Source organism: Pelophylax lessonae, assembly GCF_965119305.1.
Source record: "Pelophylax lessonae genome assembly, chromosome: 3".
Lineage (NCBI taxonomy): Eukaryota > Metazoa > Chordata > Amphibia > Anura > Ranidae > Pelophylax > Pelophylax lessonae.
The window spans coordinates 135,559,314-135,578,956 of NC_138770.1; the positions used below are offsets into that span (position 1 = coordinate 135,559,314).

A 19,643-nucleotide genomic window follows, 5' to 3' on the forward strand; every position below is an offset into this window, starting at 1 on the left:
GAGAAATAATCCCAGACCACACTTTTACTTTTTCTGTCTTCATCCATCTCCATTGCAATTTGAAAGAGACAATAAGGTTAAAAAAATGGCTGGCTGGCTGCTGGCACCCTGCCCTGCTGTGGGTGGCTTGCTGGCATCCTGTTGTGGGGTGGCTGCCTGCTGTCACCCTGTTGTGGGTCGGTGGCTGACGCCTGGCAGTGTGGGTGGCTGGCTGGCACCCTGTTGGGAGTCGGTTGCTGACGCCTGGCAGTGTGGTTGGCTAGCACCCTGTTGTGGGTCAGTTGCTGATGCCTGGCAGTGTGGGTGGCTTGCTGGCACCCTGTTGTGGGTGGCTGGCTTGGTGTCACCCTGTTGTAGGTGGCTGGCTTGCTGGAACACTGTGGTGGGTGGCTGGCTTAGTGTCACCCTGTTGTGGGTGGCTGGCTTGCTGGAACACTACATAGTTTGTGAGGTTGAAAAAATACACCAGTCCATCCAGTTCAACCTATGATGTGTGTGTGTTTGCTGTTAACCATACATTGTATACCCCTGTATGTTGTGGTCTTTAAGGTGCCCATCTAATAGTTTTTTGAAACTATCAATGCTCCCTGCTGATACGACTGCTTGTGGAAGAGAATTCCACATCCTTACTGCTCTGACAGTAAAGAACCCCTTACGTATTTTAAGGTTAAACCGTTTTTCCTCAAGTTTTAGTGAGTGGCCACGTGTCTTATTGTATTCCCTTTCTCTGAAAAGTTTGTTCTTTATGCTAGGGTCATCACCAGTACAGTATTTGTACTGGTGATGACACTGTGGTGGGTGGCTGGCTTGGTGTCACCCTGTTGTGGGTGGCTGGCTTGGTGTCACTCACCCTGGCCTGTTGTGGGTGGCTGGCTTGCTGGAATACTGTGGTGGGTGGCTGGCTTGGTGTCACCCTGTTGTGGGTGGCTGGCTGGCTTGGTGTCACTTACCCTGGCCGGTTGTGGGTGGCTGGCTTGCTGGAACATTGTGGTGGGTGGCTGGCTTGGTGTCACCCTGTGGGTGGATGGCTTGCTGGAACCCTGTTGTGGGTCGATGGCTGATGGCTGGCACCCTGTGGTGGGTGGCTGAGGCCAGGGCATGTCAATGTCAATGGCTGGCTGGCACCATGACCGGACTGCAGCTGGCTGCACACGAGGCTGTCCGAGGCGTGGGAGGCAGTCTTAGAAGGCAGAACATGTGCAGCATGTTGGAGAATGGCGTCACGTGTACGCCACGCACAATATCGGCAATATCGGTAACTTCCGGGGCCGATTCCGATATATCGGGGAAAGTGCATATCGGCCCTCGATATATCGGTGTTGCTGATAATCGGTCGATCCTTAATTTGCGGATGGAAAAGAAGGACTGTGTAGCTATGAATTACATAGACACTTTTTATGTTGTTTTTAGAAGGGTAGAGAAGACCCTGGATATTTTTGTACAAGTAACCACACCCAGCAACAAAGAGGGGGAGACTTTCTGAATACATTTCTCTAGTGGATAGGATGTTACATCAGATCATCCTCAAGAGGGATATGGACCCCAAGAATGCTGACCAAGCTTGACTGGATCAGGTCTTGCAAGGGGCCCATCCAAATCATCCCATTGTGTTGCAGTTACTGCTGAAAAGAGCACAGACAGTCCCTACTTACCCAGAAATGATGAGAGAAGTAAGGGAGGAGAGAGCTTTGTTGGAAGAAAAGAGTCAAGGAGTGAGAGAGCAGGTTGTAGGAAGGAGGAAGGAGGAGAAAGCTTCTGCCAGTGTTGTCCATGCAGAGCTTAGTTTCTCGGATGAGGATAGTGGGACCGAAGCAGACCAGGAAGGGCGTGGGAGCCCAAACAGCAAAAAGTTCGCTAATGCCGAAATCGGCAGAATTGATGACTCAAGTAGCACAAGTCCAAACTCAGATATATCAGGCTCTGATGCAAGTGATGGAGACTCAGGAGAAATGCAGGAACAAAGATTTAACCCTGGAGGATCAGGGCTATGCCAACCAGGGAAAGGAGATGTTTTGAAAGTGGAGAAGTTGGGCATTTCAAGGCTAAATGTCCCAAGAAGGAAGCCAGTCAAGAGTTGCTGGCAGAAGTGCTGAACGCCTTACAGAAGATACTCTTTCTAAAGAAGGAACGAAACTTCTGGGGACCTCAGTGAAGGAGCCAATTTAGCGCCCCAAGACCAAACAGATCTCCGGAGTCAGAAAAGTATTGAAGAAAAAGCAAAGGACGAAGTCTTCTGTTTGTCCTTCCACCTCTTTGCCAGTATCTAGAAATTAGTCACCCAGGTTGGTGAGAAAGACACAAGAGGTCAATGCACCCTCTCCTAAATGAGTAAAGAAAAGAACCCTAGGCTGTCACCATGGAGGAAATTAGTTAGGGCTCAGGCTATGGAGCAATGCAACAATCTCCATTTTATTCTCTAGGGTCTCTGATGAAAAAAAATATATAATGTTTGGGAGTTCTAAGTAATTTTCTAGCAAAACATACTGATTTTAACTTGTAAACATCATGTGTCAGAAATAGGCCCAGTCCTTAAGTGGTTAAGGTAGATATTAAGGCAAAAATCATATTTTTTATGTTTTTTCGATATAGTAAGTAGCTCAGGGACAGGACTCAAGAGGGCAAGAAATTTGAATGGGTGGGCTTGGCTCCCCAGCACCATGACATCACGCGACACACTCAGGCTCTGCCAGACCCACCCCCCCACCGGTGCCACCCGAACACACTGTAGCAGGCACTCGGATGGTCCCTGCCAGCTCCGGTGTTCTATCAGAAGACCGCTACCTATCAGATTTTGCAACCGGAAGTGACGTGTGGACGAGAACAACTTACTGCGCATGCGTTCCAACATGGCCGCTATGCGTCCCAATAGGTTTCGTAATGTGACAGAACATGAAGCAGATGCAGACATCTTCTTACACCCATGCAAGTCTTGAATTTTACATTTATTTTAGCAGTAAGCTCACCTTATATACTGAAATAGTCTATTTTACTATATAATCAGTTTGTTGCTGAGCAGTGCGGGTGAACCAAGATGGCTGTCGCCACCTTCTACCTGCAGTTTTCTCGCTATACTTACTAGAATACAATAATAATAGAAATGTAATACTGTCATTCAGTATATGAGGTGAGCTTCATGCTAAAATAAATGTAAAATTCAAGACTTGCGTAGGTGTAAGATGTCGGCCTCTGCATTGTGTTCTGTCATATTAGGAAACCTATTAGAACGCATAGCGGCCATGTTGGAACACATGGCGCATGTGTAGTAAGTTGTTCTAGTCCGTACGTCACTTCCAGTTGCAGAACCTAATAGGTAGCGGTATTCTGATAGAACACCGGACTGGAACTGCATATGCGCAGTTCTGAAGTCGAGCGCCACAGACCTTTTTTTTTATTCTTTTTTTTACTAGCAACCGTTTCCTGTCACTGGCATTTACTGGCAGGAGAAAAATGCCCATTTTTATTGGCCGCCAGTAAAAATACTGACGGTTGACAATACTGATGCGGGTTCATGGGCCCCATCGCTGACATTGTGCGCTCAGGGCCGCGCTCCCGCACGACTATCAAATTGGAAGCAGTGTTTGTGTCTGAGCAGCTGTTGCATCCCAATTGACATGAATAGGACTGACTGCACGGGGATGCACAGAACACCCATACATCCCTGTGTGGGCAAACACAGCCATGGCACGGGTGTATGCTGTACTACGCCTATGTGAATGAGGCCTACATTTGCTCTAAAACACCTCTAAAAAATTGCACCACAGTGGGTCGCTTTTTAGAGGGCTGGTAGAGCCTGCCTCTGTGTAAGTGAGCTCCAGCATTGAAAAAAGCCCATTAGAATGGAAACAATGGCAGGCTGCAGAGAATTGCTGCATGTTAGGTCTGTACGACTCATTGTGAGGGGATGAAGCTAAACAGTTAATTTTTTTTTTTATACTGGAGATATCAGAACTAATAATAAAATCAAACTCCTTTAACATTTGTATTTGTAGACAGACACTTGAGTCAGGCCACGTCATAGACTTTATTATTTGCATGCCTGAGGCTTGTCAGCCGTGTGGCGGAGCGGGGAGGAGGCAGGAAGTTTGTCACCAGCCAGCCGCCGTACATGTCAGCGCACATTGCCAGGAGTAAAGATGGCGGCGCCTAGTGACCAGGCAGACAGCGGGAATAACGAGGAAAATATCTTATACGATCTTCTGATAAACACCGAGTGGCCCCCGGAGCCCGATGTGCAGGTTAGGGGCAGTAAGGGGTGGGGTGCAGATGCATTATTGGGGGGGTTTATGAGGACAGATCTGCCCATGCCCTGTACAGGTGAATGGCACAGGACACGTAGCATTACACATTACTGGGCACATCTGTCCAATCTCCACTGCATTCATACGAATCAAATATACCGGGCAGGGAAATGCTGCTTGTCTGGCTCTGGCAGTTTCTCTGGCACTGGCCCCCCAACAAGCATTCTCCTAGTGAAGGCAGACTTTCTGGGCTGAATGCTTGTCCTGGGGCACTGAGTCTATAAAGTTTAAAGCACAACTCCAACCAAAACTTGTTTTCTTTTAATGTGGGATTGTGTGTGTGTGTGTGTGTGTGTGTGTGTGTGTGGGGGGGGGGGGGGTTATAACTGGTGGTGTGTGTGTGTGTGATGGTGCCCCCATATTTTCCTGGTAAATGAGGGAGGAAACTGCATGCAAAATGCATATAAAATATACGACGCATTGTTAATTTTTTAACGCAACGCACTAAAAGCGGGATAAAAAAGCAGCATGCATTTTCAAGAAAACATATTGCATTTTCTAAACACCCCACCCCGGTGTGAATAGGCCCCAATTCATGGACGTTTGTGACCGTTTCCATGAGCATCAGACTTGTGTGCAAGATTAAGAAAGAACGATTGCTGGTTGGCAGGTGGAGAAAGTGGTGGTAATGCGGAGCAGTTGTGAGTTGGTATACAGAGAGGCACCAGTACTCCTAGCGGGAAGGAGTCGGGCTCAGTTTACACCATCAGAACGCATGTGCGGTTCTGTTTATCACAGGTGGTGCAGCCTATTCACTTCAATGGGCTGCCCTATGTGGGAAAAACACTCAAAGGAAGTCCCTGACCCTTCTGAGAAATCGCACCACACCAAAACACATGCATGTTCACAGGAGTGTGGGATGCCATTAAAAATAAATGACACTGACGCATGTTGGCAAAAGGGCAGCGTGTTTCTGTGCGTTGCGGGGAAGCGCAGAATTTTGCGCACATGACAATTATGAACAAAGCCTCATGGATGTGACAGCTCACTGCTCTGGGGTTGTTTGACTGAAGCCAAGCCATCAGACAGTTCCAAATTAGTGGTCATGCTATCCGACAAGTTTTTTTTAGTGTTGGAAATTGTAGACGGAAAGATTATTTGACGCAATACACAGCAGATTGTAACCTACGAAATAATTATTATTACACAAATGTGTCATACACACCCCCCTCTACCATATCTTACAATATGGTGGGATTTTACTGTGGAGATTTAAAAAAACAGACACAATCTCCACAGTAAAATCCCACCATATTGTAAGTTATCGTAGAGGGCAGAGGGGGATGTGTATGACATATCTGCATTGTAAACGTATTGGTCCAATGGGAGATTTTATGTCTGACCCATTTTTTTGAAGTATTGTGAAAATGTCAGTTTGTAGCCTTAGTGCCGGTTCACACTAATACGACTTGTCAGGCGACTTGGTCAGCCTGACAAGTTGTACACCGTCGCGGTCCATTGTGTAGTACAGGACCCGTTCTAATAGGAGCGACACAAGTCGCTCCGACTTAGAAAAAGATTCCTGTACTACTTCGGGGCGACCTGGAGGCCACTTGCATAGACATTCAATATATGAAGTCCGTGCAAGTCGTGCTGAAGTTGCGCTGCACGCGACTTCACAGGTCGCCCCCTAAGTCGGAGTGACCTAGTGTGAACCGGCACTAAGGGCTGATATTTGGGGCTCTGTATCTTTAAAATCCAACTGTATTGTAAGATATGGTAGAGGGAGGGGTGTATGACACATCTGCATTGTAAATGTATTGGTCCAATGGGAGATTTCCTTTCTGACCCATTTTGAAGTATTGCGAAAATGTCAGTTTGTAGTCAATGGATTGATATTTGGGTGTCTGTATCTTTAAATTTCCACAGTAAAATCCCACCATATTGTAAGATATGGTAGAGGGGGGTGTGTATGACACATTTGTGTAATAATAATTATTTCGTAGGTTACAATCTGCTGTGTATTGTGTCAATGTTTCCGTCTACAATTTCCAACACAAAAAAACTTGTCTGATAGCATGACCACTAATTTGGAACTGTCTGATGGCTTGACTTCAGTTTGTGTTTGCTAGGGTACTGGTAACTAAAGATGGGCTCAGGCATGTTCAGGATCATCGTCCCAACCTACCTGCCCGCCTGATCCCACCGGGAAGCCGTCACTGCACACCGCTAATCACAGGCAGTGAGACACTTTCCGGTCAACCGCTTTAAATATGGTAAAGCACTGCGCAAACTGTTGGCGCTATATAAATCCTGTATAATAGTAATAATAACAGCTGCACAGATATGGGAAATGTCTCACTGCCTGTGATTAGCGGTGTGCAGTGTCAGCTTCCTGGCGGGATTGGGAACGTGGGTTGGGATTAGGATCCTGAACACACCTGAGCCCTTCTCTGCTGGTAAGTAGAGGGGTACCAAATAAAAATTTTGGTACCAAAAATGACAGTTTTTAACCACTTCTGGACCGGAAGGATTTGCCCCCGTAATGACCAGGCCATTTTTTGCGATTTGGTACTGCTTTACTTTAACGGACAATTGCCCGGTGGTGCGATGCTGTCCCCCAAAAAATTGATGGCCTTTTTTTCCCACAAATAGAGCTTTCATTTGGTGGTATTTGATCACCTCTGCAATTTTTATTTTTTTGCGCAATAAAAAAGCAACAGTACTGAAAAAAAAAAAAAAACAATTTTTCACATTCTGCTATATAACATTCCCAAAATAAAAAATTTAAAAATCATCCTTTTAGGCCTAATGTATTCTGCTACATATTTTTGGTAAAAAAAATCACAGTATGCGTATTTTGATTGGTTTGCGCAAAGGTTATCGCGTCTACAAACTAGGGGAAATATTTGTCATTTTTATTTATTACTAGTAATGGCGGCGATCTGCGATTTTTAGCAGGACTGCAACATTGCGGCGGACAGATCAGACCCCTAACTGACATTTTTGAGGGGGACCAGTGATATTACTAAAGTAATCAGTGCTAAAAATATCCATTGTTCCTGTAATTATGACACTGGCAGGGAAGGGGTTAACCCAGGGGTGATCAAAGGGTTAAGTGTGAGCCTGGTGGGTGCTTTCTAACTGTATGGGGGAGGGACTTGTGAAATGAACACAGAGACCTGTAATCCTATATAGAATGATCACAGGTGCTCTGTTATCATTCCAGGAAGAACGGTTGGCTGTGTTTACAACAGCTGATCATTCTTCTCTCTCAGCAGGGAGCGATCACGGGTGCCCAGCGGCTATCAGTGCCACCGCTCCCGTGGATCAGCATCCCCGCAGCCTGGTGGGGGCAGGCGCTCGCCTCCAGGACCGCCCCCACGAACCGCCGTAAAGGTATGGTGATTCTCACAGCCGAGCCAGCCTGCCGCAGTATATATGTGGTGGGCGGTCGGCAAGTGGTGAAAAATTATTCATATTTCTATATATAATTGTATTCAACTTTTTAATATCGTGAATTTAAATGAATATGAATTTATTGTCGGCCATTATCAGCACCTTTGGCGCAACAAAAGCTCATGAAAAATGCATCCCTATATACAGTATTTCTTCACACGGATCCGTTAAGCTTCTGTTGTGTTAAAAATCTTGCTTGCTGCATTATTGGTCAGTTAAAAAAACGCACCAAAAACGCACCTCCCCTTTTGAAATGCATCAATAATGAACCCTTATTTTTGAGTCACATGACCTATGAAAAACACACCAGAAGTACAGTAAAATTGTGTTTTATTATTATTATTGGCATCTTTTTCACTATTGACAAAATGCTGAAAAAAACATTTTTGCCCATTATGTTTCGGCCACCGAAAGTTTGGTGCATCTCTACTGGTAAGTAGGAATTGGCTCAGGTGTGTTCCGATCCCAGTCCCAACCCACCTGAGCAATCCCGCCAGGAAGCCATCCCAGCACACCGCCAATCATAGGCAGTGACCGCTTTCCTGGCCCACAGCTTCACTGCCTATGATTGGCGGTGTGCTGGGACGGCTTCCTGGCGGGGTTGCTCAGGTGGGTTGGGACTGGGATCGGAACACCTGAGCTCATCCCTACTGGTAACTAATGACGTACCCTTGGTCCCATTCAACTGCTGACCAGGAGATTCCCAGGCTCACCACTAAATGTAAACAAAGGGGCTGATATCCTCGCCCAAATATCACAAAGCCCATGTTTGGTCATAGACAGGAATCTGGGGTTGGGGGTGTGTCATTGGTTGCTAGGACGCCTATCACTTCACCGGAAGCGGAAGTGAGGGGAAGCCTCCTCAATGGGGACTCAGACAATAGAGGCTCTTGCTCACAGATATAAAATATGGTTGTAGTTGTGGTGCCCGGGAACCACAGTCTGTAGTGTGTTTTTGCCCATAGAGGTAACATCCTAGCAACCAATGACACACCCCTAGGACATAGGAGCATCCTAGCAACCAATGGCACTTCCCTAGGACAGTGGTCCTCAACCCTGGTCCTCAGGGCCCACTAACAGGCCAGGTTTACAAGATAACTGAAATACATCCCAGGTGATATAATTTGCTGCTCAGTGATTGCAGTACTCTAGTCTGCATCTCCCCAAGGTAATACTTAAAAATCTGGCCTGTTAGTGGGCCCTGAGGACCGGAGTTGAGGACCCCTGCCCTAGGACATAGAAGCGTCCTATCAAACAATGACACACCCCTAGGACATAGAAGCATCCTAGCAACCAATGACACACCCCTAGGACAGAAGCGTCTTAGCAACCAATGACACACCCCTCTCTGAATTAGAGAGAACTGGAGCGTGGAAGTGCCATTAAAAATGAATGGCACTGCCACGTGTTTGCAGAAGGGCAGTGTGTTTCTGTGCATTGCAGAATATTGCAGAATTTTGCTCACATCACAAATGTGGATGTGAAGGCTCACTGCTCTGGGTTTGTGGTTGCTAGGCTGCTGGTAACCGATGACACACCCCCTTGCCCCATTCTGATTCTCAGGCTCACTATTGAATGTCAACAAAGGGGCTGATGTCCTCACCCAAATATGACAATGCCAACGTTTGGTCATAAACAGGAATCTGGGGTTGGGGGTGTGTCATTGGTTACTAGGATGCTGTTGGCTACACAGCTGCTTGCGTCTTAGCAACCAATGTTACTATGCAGCTGACAGCATCCTAGAAAGGACATGCTAAGGATCGGGGATGGGTTCACCCCTTATCATGCCTCCATGCAATAAATTCACATACATCTTCCTGACCATGAATTTGTTGCAGGCATCATTTGACACGTGGATGCACAACACATTTTTTAATGTGCTTTCTGAATTCCAGGGATTGTGTTTTAGTTGCTTTCTCTGTCCCCGCTAAAAAGATTTCCCATCGCTTCTCGTCCTGATCACTTCACTGGAACTGGAAGCGAGGGGAGGCCTCCTCGATGGGGACACAGACAATAGAGGCTCCTGCACACGGCTGTAAAATATGATTGTGGTGCCCGGGAGCCACAGTCTGTATTGTTTATTTACCCATAGAAGTGAATTACAGAGTGCGCTGTGCGTTTCTATACGCATGTAACAGATGGCACAGATATTTACTTACACACACATATGGATGTTTTCTGAAATGCATTCCAAATATTAATTTAGACTGGATCAGGAATGACAGACCAATGAGCAGCATTCCCGAAAGAAGATCGGCAAAGGCAACCTCCAGATTTCTCTGACGGGTTTAGTTTATGGCTCAGTTCAAATATATGCCAATTGGATGCGTTTTTACCGCATCTGATTGGCATAACATGAATCTGACTGGCTTTTAATGGAGCCGGTTCAAACATGTCTGAGGCGGCTGCGGTCTGTTTCTGAAAAGTGTCCTGTGCGATTTTGGGTCTGGTTTAGGAGGGATATCAAGTAAAAATGTTTGACTGAATCGCACCAGTGAACAGAACCGCTACGGACTCTGGATTGCAAACTGCAGTCATGTGTGAACCCAACCGAAAGCAGAACTCTGGCCTTACCTTCAGTCTTGCACAGCTCCTCTTCTGTATGGAGATTGCTTACTCTGATTTATCTGCACACTGTGAGCTTCTCACACTGTGTATTAGAAGCTGCAACAAGTCAGAGCCTGCCTCGTCTTCTTCCTAGGGAACGTCCAGCATCATCTACTCCTTTTCTCCCCAGCCTTACTGCCTCTGGCCTGCCCCTTTAATTTATTGAATTTTAGTTCTTTCAAATTTGGAAGCTCATCATTACATGTGGGCATTATCTAGAGTAGATCTGCAGGCAAATGTAGCCCCCCCCCCCTACCTAGGAATGCCCAAAGGAGTAGTGAGGCAGAGTGGTGTGATGTTTTCAGGAAGCTAACCTTGCTAGCTCCTCCTACCAGCCATGATCTGCCTGCATTACATAGAGAAGAACAGAGACCTATGCATCACAATTATTTTTTTGTGCCTTGGCAGCTCATGATTTTCAGTGGGCAATGATAACGCAGCACACGTGTGAATGCTGTTGGCAATATATTGTGCATCAGTGCACTGCAGAAAGGTTAATGGGCCCTTAAAGAGACTTGTGCCTAGAGAATTATGAATGCTGTCACTGCCAGCCTCCTCCTAAAAAGGTAAATATGCCCGTCAGTCATACCTAATACTCTGACTTAAGTCATTTTTGAGTCACTGCCATGGCACCTGTGTGCAGCCAGTAAAGTCACAACCCCTGATTTGCATACTTGTTTTGGGTCAGTGGTGTGGGATATATTTCATCCAGCTATCCTTATCAGAAGTGGGGTGGGAAAATTACCACTCACCTTTTTCCTTTCAGCACAGGTTCCCTGTAAGGCCGGGTTTACACTAATACGAATAGGATTCGAGATTCTCCAATCCCATTTTCATTACAGAAGATTGTGACCAGCTCTCAATGGAGCCGGTTCAACATCTCCATGGCGGCTGCAGAGCAGATTGCAGGGGTCTTGTGCATCTTTGGCTCTGTTTCAGGGCTGAATTCAGGCCAAAATTCCTCCCTGAAACAGAGAACAGGGTCCGGAACCCTGCTGTGAGCTGCATTTGCAGGAACTGTGAACCCAGCCTAAAAGGTAGATTGGGTACCCCAGGAACCACAAGGTTGGTCTATCAGCTGAAGGAGTTTAACCATCCCAATACCGGCACTTTTACCCCCTTCCTGCCCAGGCCGATTTTCAGCTTTCTGGGCTGTTGCACTTTGAATGACAATTGCGCAGTCATGCAACACTGCACCCAAAATAGATTTTTATCATTTTGTTCACACAACTATTGCATTCTGTTGGTGGTATTTAATCACCACTGGGGTTTTTTATTTTTTGCTATTTAAACGAAAAAATGTAACAAATTCCCCCCCCCCCCCAAGAAACACAATTTTCTTTTATAAAATTTTAGCAAACCTTTTTTTAATTAATTTGGCCCAAAAGTTGTTATTCTACATTTATTTGGTGAAAATAACCCAAATCAGTGTGTATTATTGAGTCCACAAACTATGGTTTATATCTTAAAATTGATCAATCCTGTGTAGTGTCGGTTCACACTATAGCGATGTCAGACATCGCATGTAATTCACTCTGCAAATCACATGCAATGTCTGTGCAGTGCAAACTCAGCCATATAGATGGTATGGCTGAATTTGCATCGCATTCGGACCAAAGTCGTGCAGGACCCTTTTTTGGGTCTGCACCAGAATCGGATCGCATGGGTGTTCACACCGATTCCTGTCCGAATTGACAGTTCACACTGCGATATGCAAGCTAATCTAGGGGTGTCATTAACTTTGTATAGACACTCCCAGCAGTTCGCATATGGCAGTGTGAACTACTTGCGAGTCGGGTGTGATGCGGGAACCCTCAGTGGATTTGCAGGGTTCTCGCATCGCACCAGTGTGAACCGGCACCTACTGACGGATCGCATTTCATGAGGCCCTAAAATGCCAGGACAGTACAAATATCCCCCAAATGACCCCTTTTTGGAAAGTAAACAGTCCGCGGTATTTAGTAAGAGGCATGGCAGGTTTTTTGGAGTTGTAGTTTTTTGTCATCATTTTTTGTAAAAAATGAAAATGTCGCAGTCCCGCTAAAAATCATGTATCGCCACCATTACTATTAAAAAAAAAAAATATACACTTATTGGGATTTTTTTTAACAAAAATCTGTAGCAGAATATATGTTGGCCTGAAATGATGACAACATTTGATTTTTAATTTTTTTTTAATTGGAAATGTTATATAGCAGAAAGTAAAAAAAAAATATATATATATATTTTTTTTTCAGAATTGTCGCTCTTTTTTTGTTTGTAGTGCAAAAAATAAAAATCGCAGAGGTAATCAAATACCATCAAAAGAAAGCTCTATTGGTGGGTAAAAAAGACATCAATTTTATTTGGGTACAGCGTCGCATGACCGCGCAATTGTCAGTTAAAGTAACGCAGTGCCATATTGCAAAAAATGGCCTGGTCATTAAAGGGGCAAATCCTTCTGGTCCAGAAGTGGCTAAAACGAAGCCTTCCATGGGCACGCTGTCACCGCTGACAGGGCTTCCATTTTCACCCGGTCTTCCCTCTGGGTTTGTGGGCTCCGGTCCTTTGAATGGCCGAGCCTCCCGCGATGATGTCACGGTTTATGGCACAGAGCTCTGAAGGAATTCATTCAGAGCGCATGCGCTGGTGACTTCATTGGCTGCTGCACAAGTAAATATCTCCTAAACGGTGCATGTATAGGAGACATTTAGACCCCGTTCACACAGGGGCGACGCTACTTGCTAGGGCGACCTGTGAAGTCGTGGTGCGCAGCTCGCACCGCGACCTCGGGGCAACTTGCACGGACTTCATATCATTGAAGTCAATGCAGGTCGCCCCAAAGTATTACAGGACCCTTTTTCTAAGTCGGAGCGACTTGTGTTGCTCCTATTAGAACGGGTCCTGTGCTAATCTATGGCAGGCGACCCACCGCGACTTGTCAGGCGACCAAGTCGCCTGACAAGTCGCGCTAGTGTGAACCGGGTCTTACAGTACCTATAGGTAAGTTTTTTTGGGTCATGAATGGGTCATGCTTGGCAGGTGCTACACCCACCAACCATGACAAGGCATATAACTCCTGCTATGGCTGTGACATGTGTACACCCCTGGCCACTGCAGCTAAAGGGGTTGCGTTTAGGACTGGGGTGATAAAAACATGTCTTAACTATGGGGTTTTACCACCCCCAAACTGCAAATGTAAATGAACCCTTACTGTTCTGAGCTCCCCATAAGGCTGCTTTCTCACTGATATGCTGCTGTTTACCTGAACCGTGGGTGCAGTGCAGTGCATCTGTAACTTTTCTTGGGTTAGACTTCTATTATATCCTGCAGGTGTGGTGCGCTTTCTGAAAGCACACCACAACTCCTGCATTCAGAAAGTGCACCAAACCCTCAGGATATAATAGAAGTCTATGGCTAGGTGCAGCAAACCCGCAGAAAAGCTGCAGGTGCGATGCACTACCCCCGCGGTGTTGGTAAACCCCTGGCACATCAGTGTGAAAGCAGCCCTTTACTATTATGTCCAGTGTATTGCTTCACACTGACCTGAAGATCTCTTCTTTCCTGCTGCTGGCACCACTCTTTAGACCGCTGGCTCGGATAAGAGGTGGGGTGTAGTTGTTATCACTCCACATGGGACAGGAACCAGCACTACAGAGGAGGTATCGAAGCATGCGGCTCTTGCACCCTACAACAGCTCCAACTTTACAATTAGTCCCTGTGCATTGCACTCTGGAATGGCAGGACCATGATCTACCAGTCACCTGGCTGCCATCTAGTGGTTGCTGATCCCCAGTGTAGGGTGTTGAGTTTTTCACTTTTTTGTGAAAATATGAGCTTACACTTTAATGTTATACTAATGATGACAGAGCTGCATTAATTTGTGTCTTTTATATCTGCCTAGAGTGCATCATTGGTGCATGGGCCTGTGTCTGTTCTGTGTCTGCTGGCTATATTCTGTAACTTCACAGCGAGGAATAAATTGCTTTTTTAATGTGGGGATGATTAAACTATTAGCACCATGGTGTAACATTTGTATGAACTTTAGGAAGTAAACCTCCCATATACATTTGGTTAGAAGCTCAATATTCTATTATTTGCTGCTCATTCTTGGCTCAGCTGTTTCCAATGCTGCCAGTAAGATTTGTCACATAGTATAAGTTTGGCATTCATGTAATTATCCTGTTTTATTTTCAGCCTCGAGGGAATCGTGAACATGGAGCATCGTTTGTCCTCACAAAGGCTATTACAGGTAGGTAGAGATCTTCCATTATCCTGACCCAGAGCCGGAGATAATCTGTACTGTACATTACCACTGTGTACTTGGTGCAGAAATACAATCATTCCGCCGGTATTCTGCACCTCCTGTAGTTGCTGCAGTGCTGCGTTCTTTGTCGCTGTCAGCGGAGCAGCAGATGGCTAAGGATTATGGGAGCCGTGGCCCAGCAGCTGCAATAATGATGATGTATATGTGTTCTGCCCGGTCTTAGTGGGCTCTACAGCTGTGGTTCCGCATTCTGCTTCTACTAATAGTCTGCCAGGCAAAGGCCGCTGAGAGCGCTGCAAATTATTCACATCAATAGGCTGTGTTATAAATGCACTTTTCTCTTGCGTCCTCCGACAGTCGCCGCCACCTCTAAGTCATCACTGTTGGGTATTGACTTCCCATCCGCAGGAATAGCTAGGCATATAGACTTAGTCAAAAGACAAAAGGCATTAGCATATACACACCCATGGGGGCTGTCCCATCTGGTCAATACCCCCCCTGCATCACCACTCCCAACTCAGTTTTAATCTGCCTAGTGTCAGGAATAGTCAGGCTTACCTTGTGCTGGGGCTTCAGTCACAGCCTTCCTAATCTTTTATTTGATTTTCTTTGAAAAATGTCAGTTTTTTTCTCTTACTTTACTAGCTGTTTATTTTGTCAGTTCTAGTGTTAGTCTTCTCTTCGGATGAAGATGGATCATGCGGTGCTGGGATTCGGACTGACCGCCCTGGTTCTCCAGAGCAAAAGGGTCAGATGGACCCCCAGCCCGTCATCGAGCGTTCAGCTATGGTTCGCCCTGGCATTACGAACGACCCATCCCTGTTCGCTACAGGGATGCAGCCGTGAGGTGGCTACCTCACAGGACACATCTGCGGTGCTGCAGCGTCATGTCCCTGGCTCACCGCACTCCCTGTCAGATGAGGACAGAGGTTTTCCGTGCATAGAGGCTCCCCACGCCATCTGGTACAGGTAAGTACTTCTGTGTGGGGCCTCTGTCTGGGGTGGCAGTCTGTGTTGCTGTGTGTTCCCCATGTCTGTGCCTGTGTGACTCCCTGTGCGATCCCTGTGGGAATCGCTTGTGCAGATAATGTATGTTGCCCGGGGGTCCCTGTCCCTGTGTCACTTAGGTGCATTGTTGGGGGTGCAGACGTTTCTGGTTATGCGGCGACCGCAGCGGTGCATTTTCGCGCGGTCCGCCATCTTAACTATGGGCAAACATGTGTAGCTCCTCTGGGGCGATCCTGCATGTTATTTTGGCGCCATCCACCGCCATTTTGTGGGCGGTGGAACGATTGGTCCGGCCGCATGTCCGCAGCCATTTTCCCAGGGTCTGGCATATAGTCCAGCCTATTCCAGCAGCACTTCCTTTCCATCAGCAGCAGGACATTGGTAGCAACGCTCTGCGAGCTCTGCAGGTTATCACTCTCAATTTCCCTCTGTGCTATCGCTTCTGGCTCAGTTTCTTTTCTCCTTTGGGGGTCTTTTATCACTGTAGCAGTAGCGGTGCGCTGCGCACACCGCATCGTTCTTAAAGGGGACAGTACATTGTATTGCACTGTAGTTTGTTCTGATAACTTGAGCAATGGATTCTCAGGAAAGTAAGTTTCCTCCAGCTTTAGTGGGGGGCCCCAGTTCTCCTGTGGCTCCACTGCGACCCAATGTGGCTGTTGTGGTACCGACTTTGGGGGCAAATATGGAAATGCTGATGTCTGAACGGGCTGCGAGAAAGAGGCCCAGGTTGTCTCTCTCTTCTGATTCAGATGGGGATATGGCTGCTGCGAGCGTGCCCTTTTCAGGGTCCCGCTCATCCTTGGACCCCCCGGGGTCTGAGGGGGAGGCTAAGATGGAGGGGGTTGATACCTCCTCCCCGGGGTCGCCTGAAGAACCGGCGACCATGGATGAGTTGATTGTGTCTGTAAAGGACACCTTACATTTAGAGGATGAGCCCTGTCCTCCGGGCGTTGTGTCCTCATTTGGGACACACAGGACCCGCAAGTCTGCGCAGGTTTTCCCCTGCCCAGCGGAATTCCATTAAACTGTTAATGAAATGTGGCGCACGTTGAAACGTCCATTCCTGGTACCTAGTCGGTTCAAATTGCTTTATCCTTTTGCACCGGCTACGGAATCACGATGGTGTGTGCCTCCACAGGTAGATCACACTGTGGCCATGTTGAACAAGGCTACCTTGGTTCCTACTGAGGATACCCCGGTTTTCAGGGGATCCCACGGACCGGCGGTTGGAGTCTCTAGCTCGCCATTCCTATACGGTGGCGGGTTCGTTACTCAAACTCGTTTTCGCGTCCGTTCTGGTGGCTCAGGCGGTGGCTGATTGGACTAAGATGCTTAGGAGCAATCTCGTGTCTGATGGTGTTCCACCTGCCCGGCTGGAAATGGTGGATCAGATCCACCAAGGAGTCATGTACTTGTGTGATGCAGCCTTGAATGAGGCCCCCTTGGTGGCTCGCCTCTCTAGTGTCGCGGTGCTTAACCGGCGACTGATATGGCTGAAGAGCTGGTCGGCCGACCAGTCCTCAAGGAAAACTGTTGCTGATTTTCCCTATGCTGGCTCTCGCCTTTTTGGCGAGGGGTTGGACACCATGGTGAAAGGCGTCACGGGGGGCAAGAGCACTATGCTGCCCCAGAACCCGAAGAACAAGCAGAAGTCCGGCAATGCCTTCTCGGTGGGTCAATCTGCCTCTGCCTGAAGGGGCGCCCTCACCCATTTCAGGGGTGGGGGGACGTTTGCGCGGTTTCCTCCAACCTTGGTGGGTTCAGGAAATCGTTCGCTCGGGTTACAAGATCGAATTCCTTTCCCGGCCGGCGGACAGATTCTTTCCCTCCAATCTTCATCTGCTTCCGGGGCGGCTGCAGGACTTGCATCAAGCTGTACAGGACCTGATTGCTCAGGGAGTGATTGTCCCGGTGCCTCATTGGGACAGGTTTCGGGGGTTTTTATTCAAATCTGTTCACTGTGCCCAGATAGGAGGGCAAGGTGCGTCCTATTCTGGACCTGAAAGCGCTGAACCGCTTTGTGCGTGTTCGGAAGTTTTGAATGGAGTCTCTCCGTTCGGTAGTGGCCTCCTTGAGTCCAGGAGAATTCCTGGCTTCGATAGATCTGAAGGATGCGTACCTGCACATCCCCATTTTCGAGGGTCATCAGCCGTACCTTCGGTTTGCTATCGCAGAGGGCCACTACCAGTTTGTGGCGTTACCTTTCGGTCTCGCTTCGGCACCAAGGGTGTTTACCAAAGTGTTGGCGCCGGTTCTGGGCCTGCTGAGGGCCCAGGGCATTGCGGTCCTGGGTTACCTGGACAATCTGCTTCTGAGATCACGTGCCAGGCAGGACCTTGTGCGCGATCTGTCCATCACGGTACAGTCGCTCCAGGAGTTCGGATGGAACATCAACGTTCAAAAATCGGCGTTGTCTCCATCGCTTCGCCTTCCCTACCTGGGAATGGTTCTGGACTCAGGCAAAGGTGTTCTTGCTGGAGGACAAGCTCCGGACCTTGCGGGACGAGCTCAGGTCCCTCAGGGACAACCCGTCCTCGTCACTCAGGACCTGTATGCGGGGCCTGGGGTTGATGGTTTCGGCCTTCGAGGCGATACCCTTTGCTCAGTTCCACACGCGGGCTCTCCAGACGGAGATCCTGGCCAGGTGGGACAGACTACCTCAGTCCTTGGATCTGGATGTCTCCTTGAGTCATCAGACCAGATTGGCTCTTCTGTGGTGGCTCCGGTCACCGTCGGTGGCGGAAGGCAAGTCCTTCCGTCCGTTGGTGTGGACGGTGGTTACCACGGACGCCAGCCTGTCGGGCTGGGGTGGAGTCCTGGGCAACCTGTCTGCCCAGGGCACCTGGTCGGAGGAGGAGTCCTCCCTCCCGATAAATGTGCTGGAATTACGAGCGATCAAACTCTGTCTCTTCCAGTGGTCGGACCGTCTCCGGGGCCTGCCTGTCTGCGTACAGACGGACAATGCTACCGCGGTGGCTTACATCAACCACCAGGGGGGCACCAGAAGTGCTCGAGCAGCCCGGGAGGTGACCGACATTCTGTCTTGGGCCGAGACCCATGTCCCGGCGATCTCAGCTGTTCACATTCCGGGTGTGGAAAATTGGCAGGCCGACTATCTGAGCCGCCAGACCCTGAACCAGGGGGAATGGTCCCTACACCCGGAGGTCTTTCAGATGTTGTGTGCAAGGGTGGGGATCCCCGGACGTGGATCTGTTCGCATCCCGGCTAAATCAAAAGGTGGAAAGGTTTCTGGCAAGAACGCGCGATCCGTTGGCGGACGCCTCGGATGCGTTGGTGGCCCCTTGGCATCAGTATCGTCTGATGTACGCCTTTCCTCCGATTCAGTTACTATCCCGGTTCCTCCGCAGATTGGTCTCGGAACCGCACCTGGTGATGCTGGTGGCTCCGGACTGGCCACGCCGGTCCTGGTAAGCCGACGTTGTTCACCTGGCAGTGGCACCTCCGTGGCGTCTGCCTCTGCAGGAAGATCTCCTGTCTCAAGGTCCGATCTTCCATCCTGCTTTACAGTCGCTGGCTTTAACGGCCTGGCTGTTGAGACCCAGGTCCTGAGGGACAAGGGTCTCTCCCCTGAGGTTATCCCTACTCTGATCAAGGCTAGGAAAACCTCCTGTGGTAAGATCTATTACCGTACCTGGAAAGCCTATTTCGCCTGGTGTGAGTCTAGGGGGTTGTCCCCTCGTTCTTACTCGGTGTCGAGAGTGTTGGCTTTCCTCCAGTCTGGAGTGGATCAGCGCCTGGCGCTGGCCACGATAAAGGGCCAGGTGTCTGCACTGGCTGTCCTTTTCCAACGCCCTGTGGCGTCTCATTCCTTGATTCGCACCTTTATTCAAGGTGTGCGACATTTGGCTCCTCCCATGAAGGAGCCTTTACCTCCATGGGACTTGAACTTGGTTCTGTCCGTGTTAGAGCGGGCTCCCTTTGAAAACATCAGGGAGATATCGTTGCCTCTGCTGTCGAAAAAGGTTGCTTTTCTAGTGGTGATCACTTCGGCTCGCAGAGTGTCGGAGCTGACGGCGTTGTCTTGCCGCTCCCCTTACTTGATAATTCACAAGGATAAGGTG

The 19,643-nt window shown here is 48.3% G+C and overlaps 1 protein-coding gene across 1 annotated transcript in view; it reads left to right on the forward strand.

Annotated features, from left to right (window-relative positions):
- The first annotated feature begins 4,108 nt into the window (after nt 1–4,108).
- NBAS (NBAS subunit of NRZ tethering complex) overlaps nt 4,109–19,643 on the forward strand; it is a 1,303,215-nt gene continuing 1,287,680 nt past the window's right edge. The window contains exons 1-2 of the mRNA XM_082252487.1: nt 4,109–4,235; nt 14,481–14,535. Of these exons, the coding sequence (XP_082108613.1) occupies nt 4,134–4,235; nt 14,481–14,535 (157 nt within the window). The 5' untranslated portion in view covers nt 4,109–4,133. The remainder of the gene's footprint in view (nt 4,236–14,480; nt 14,536–19,643) is intronic.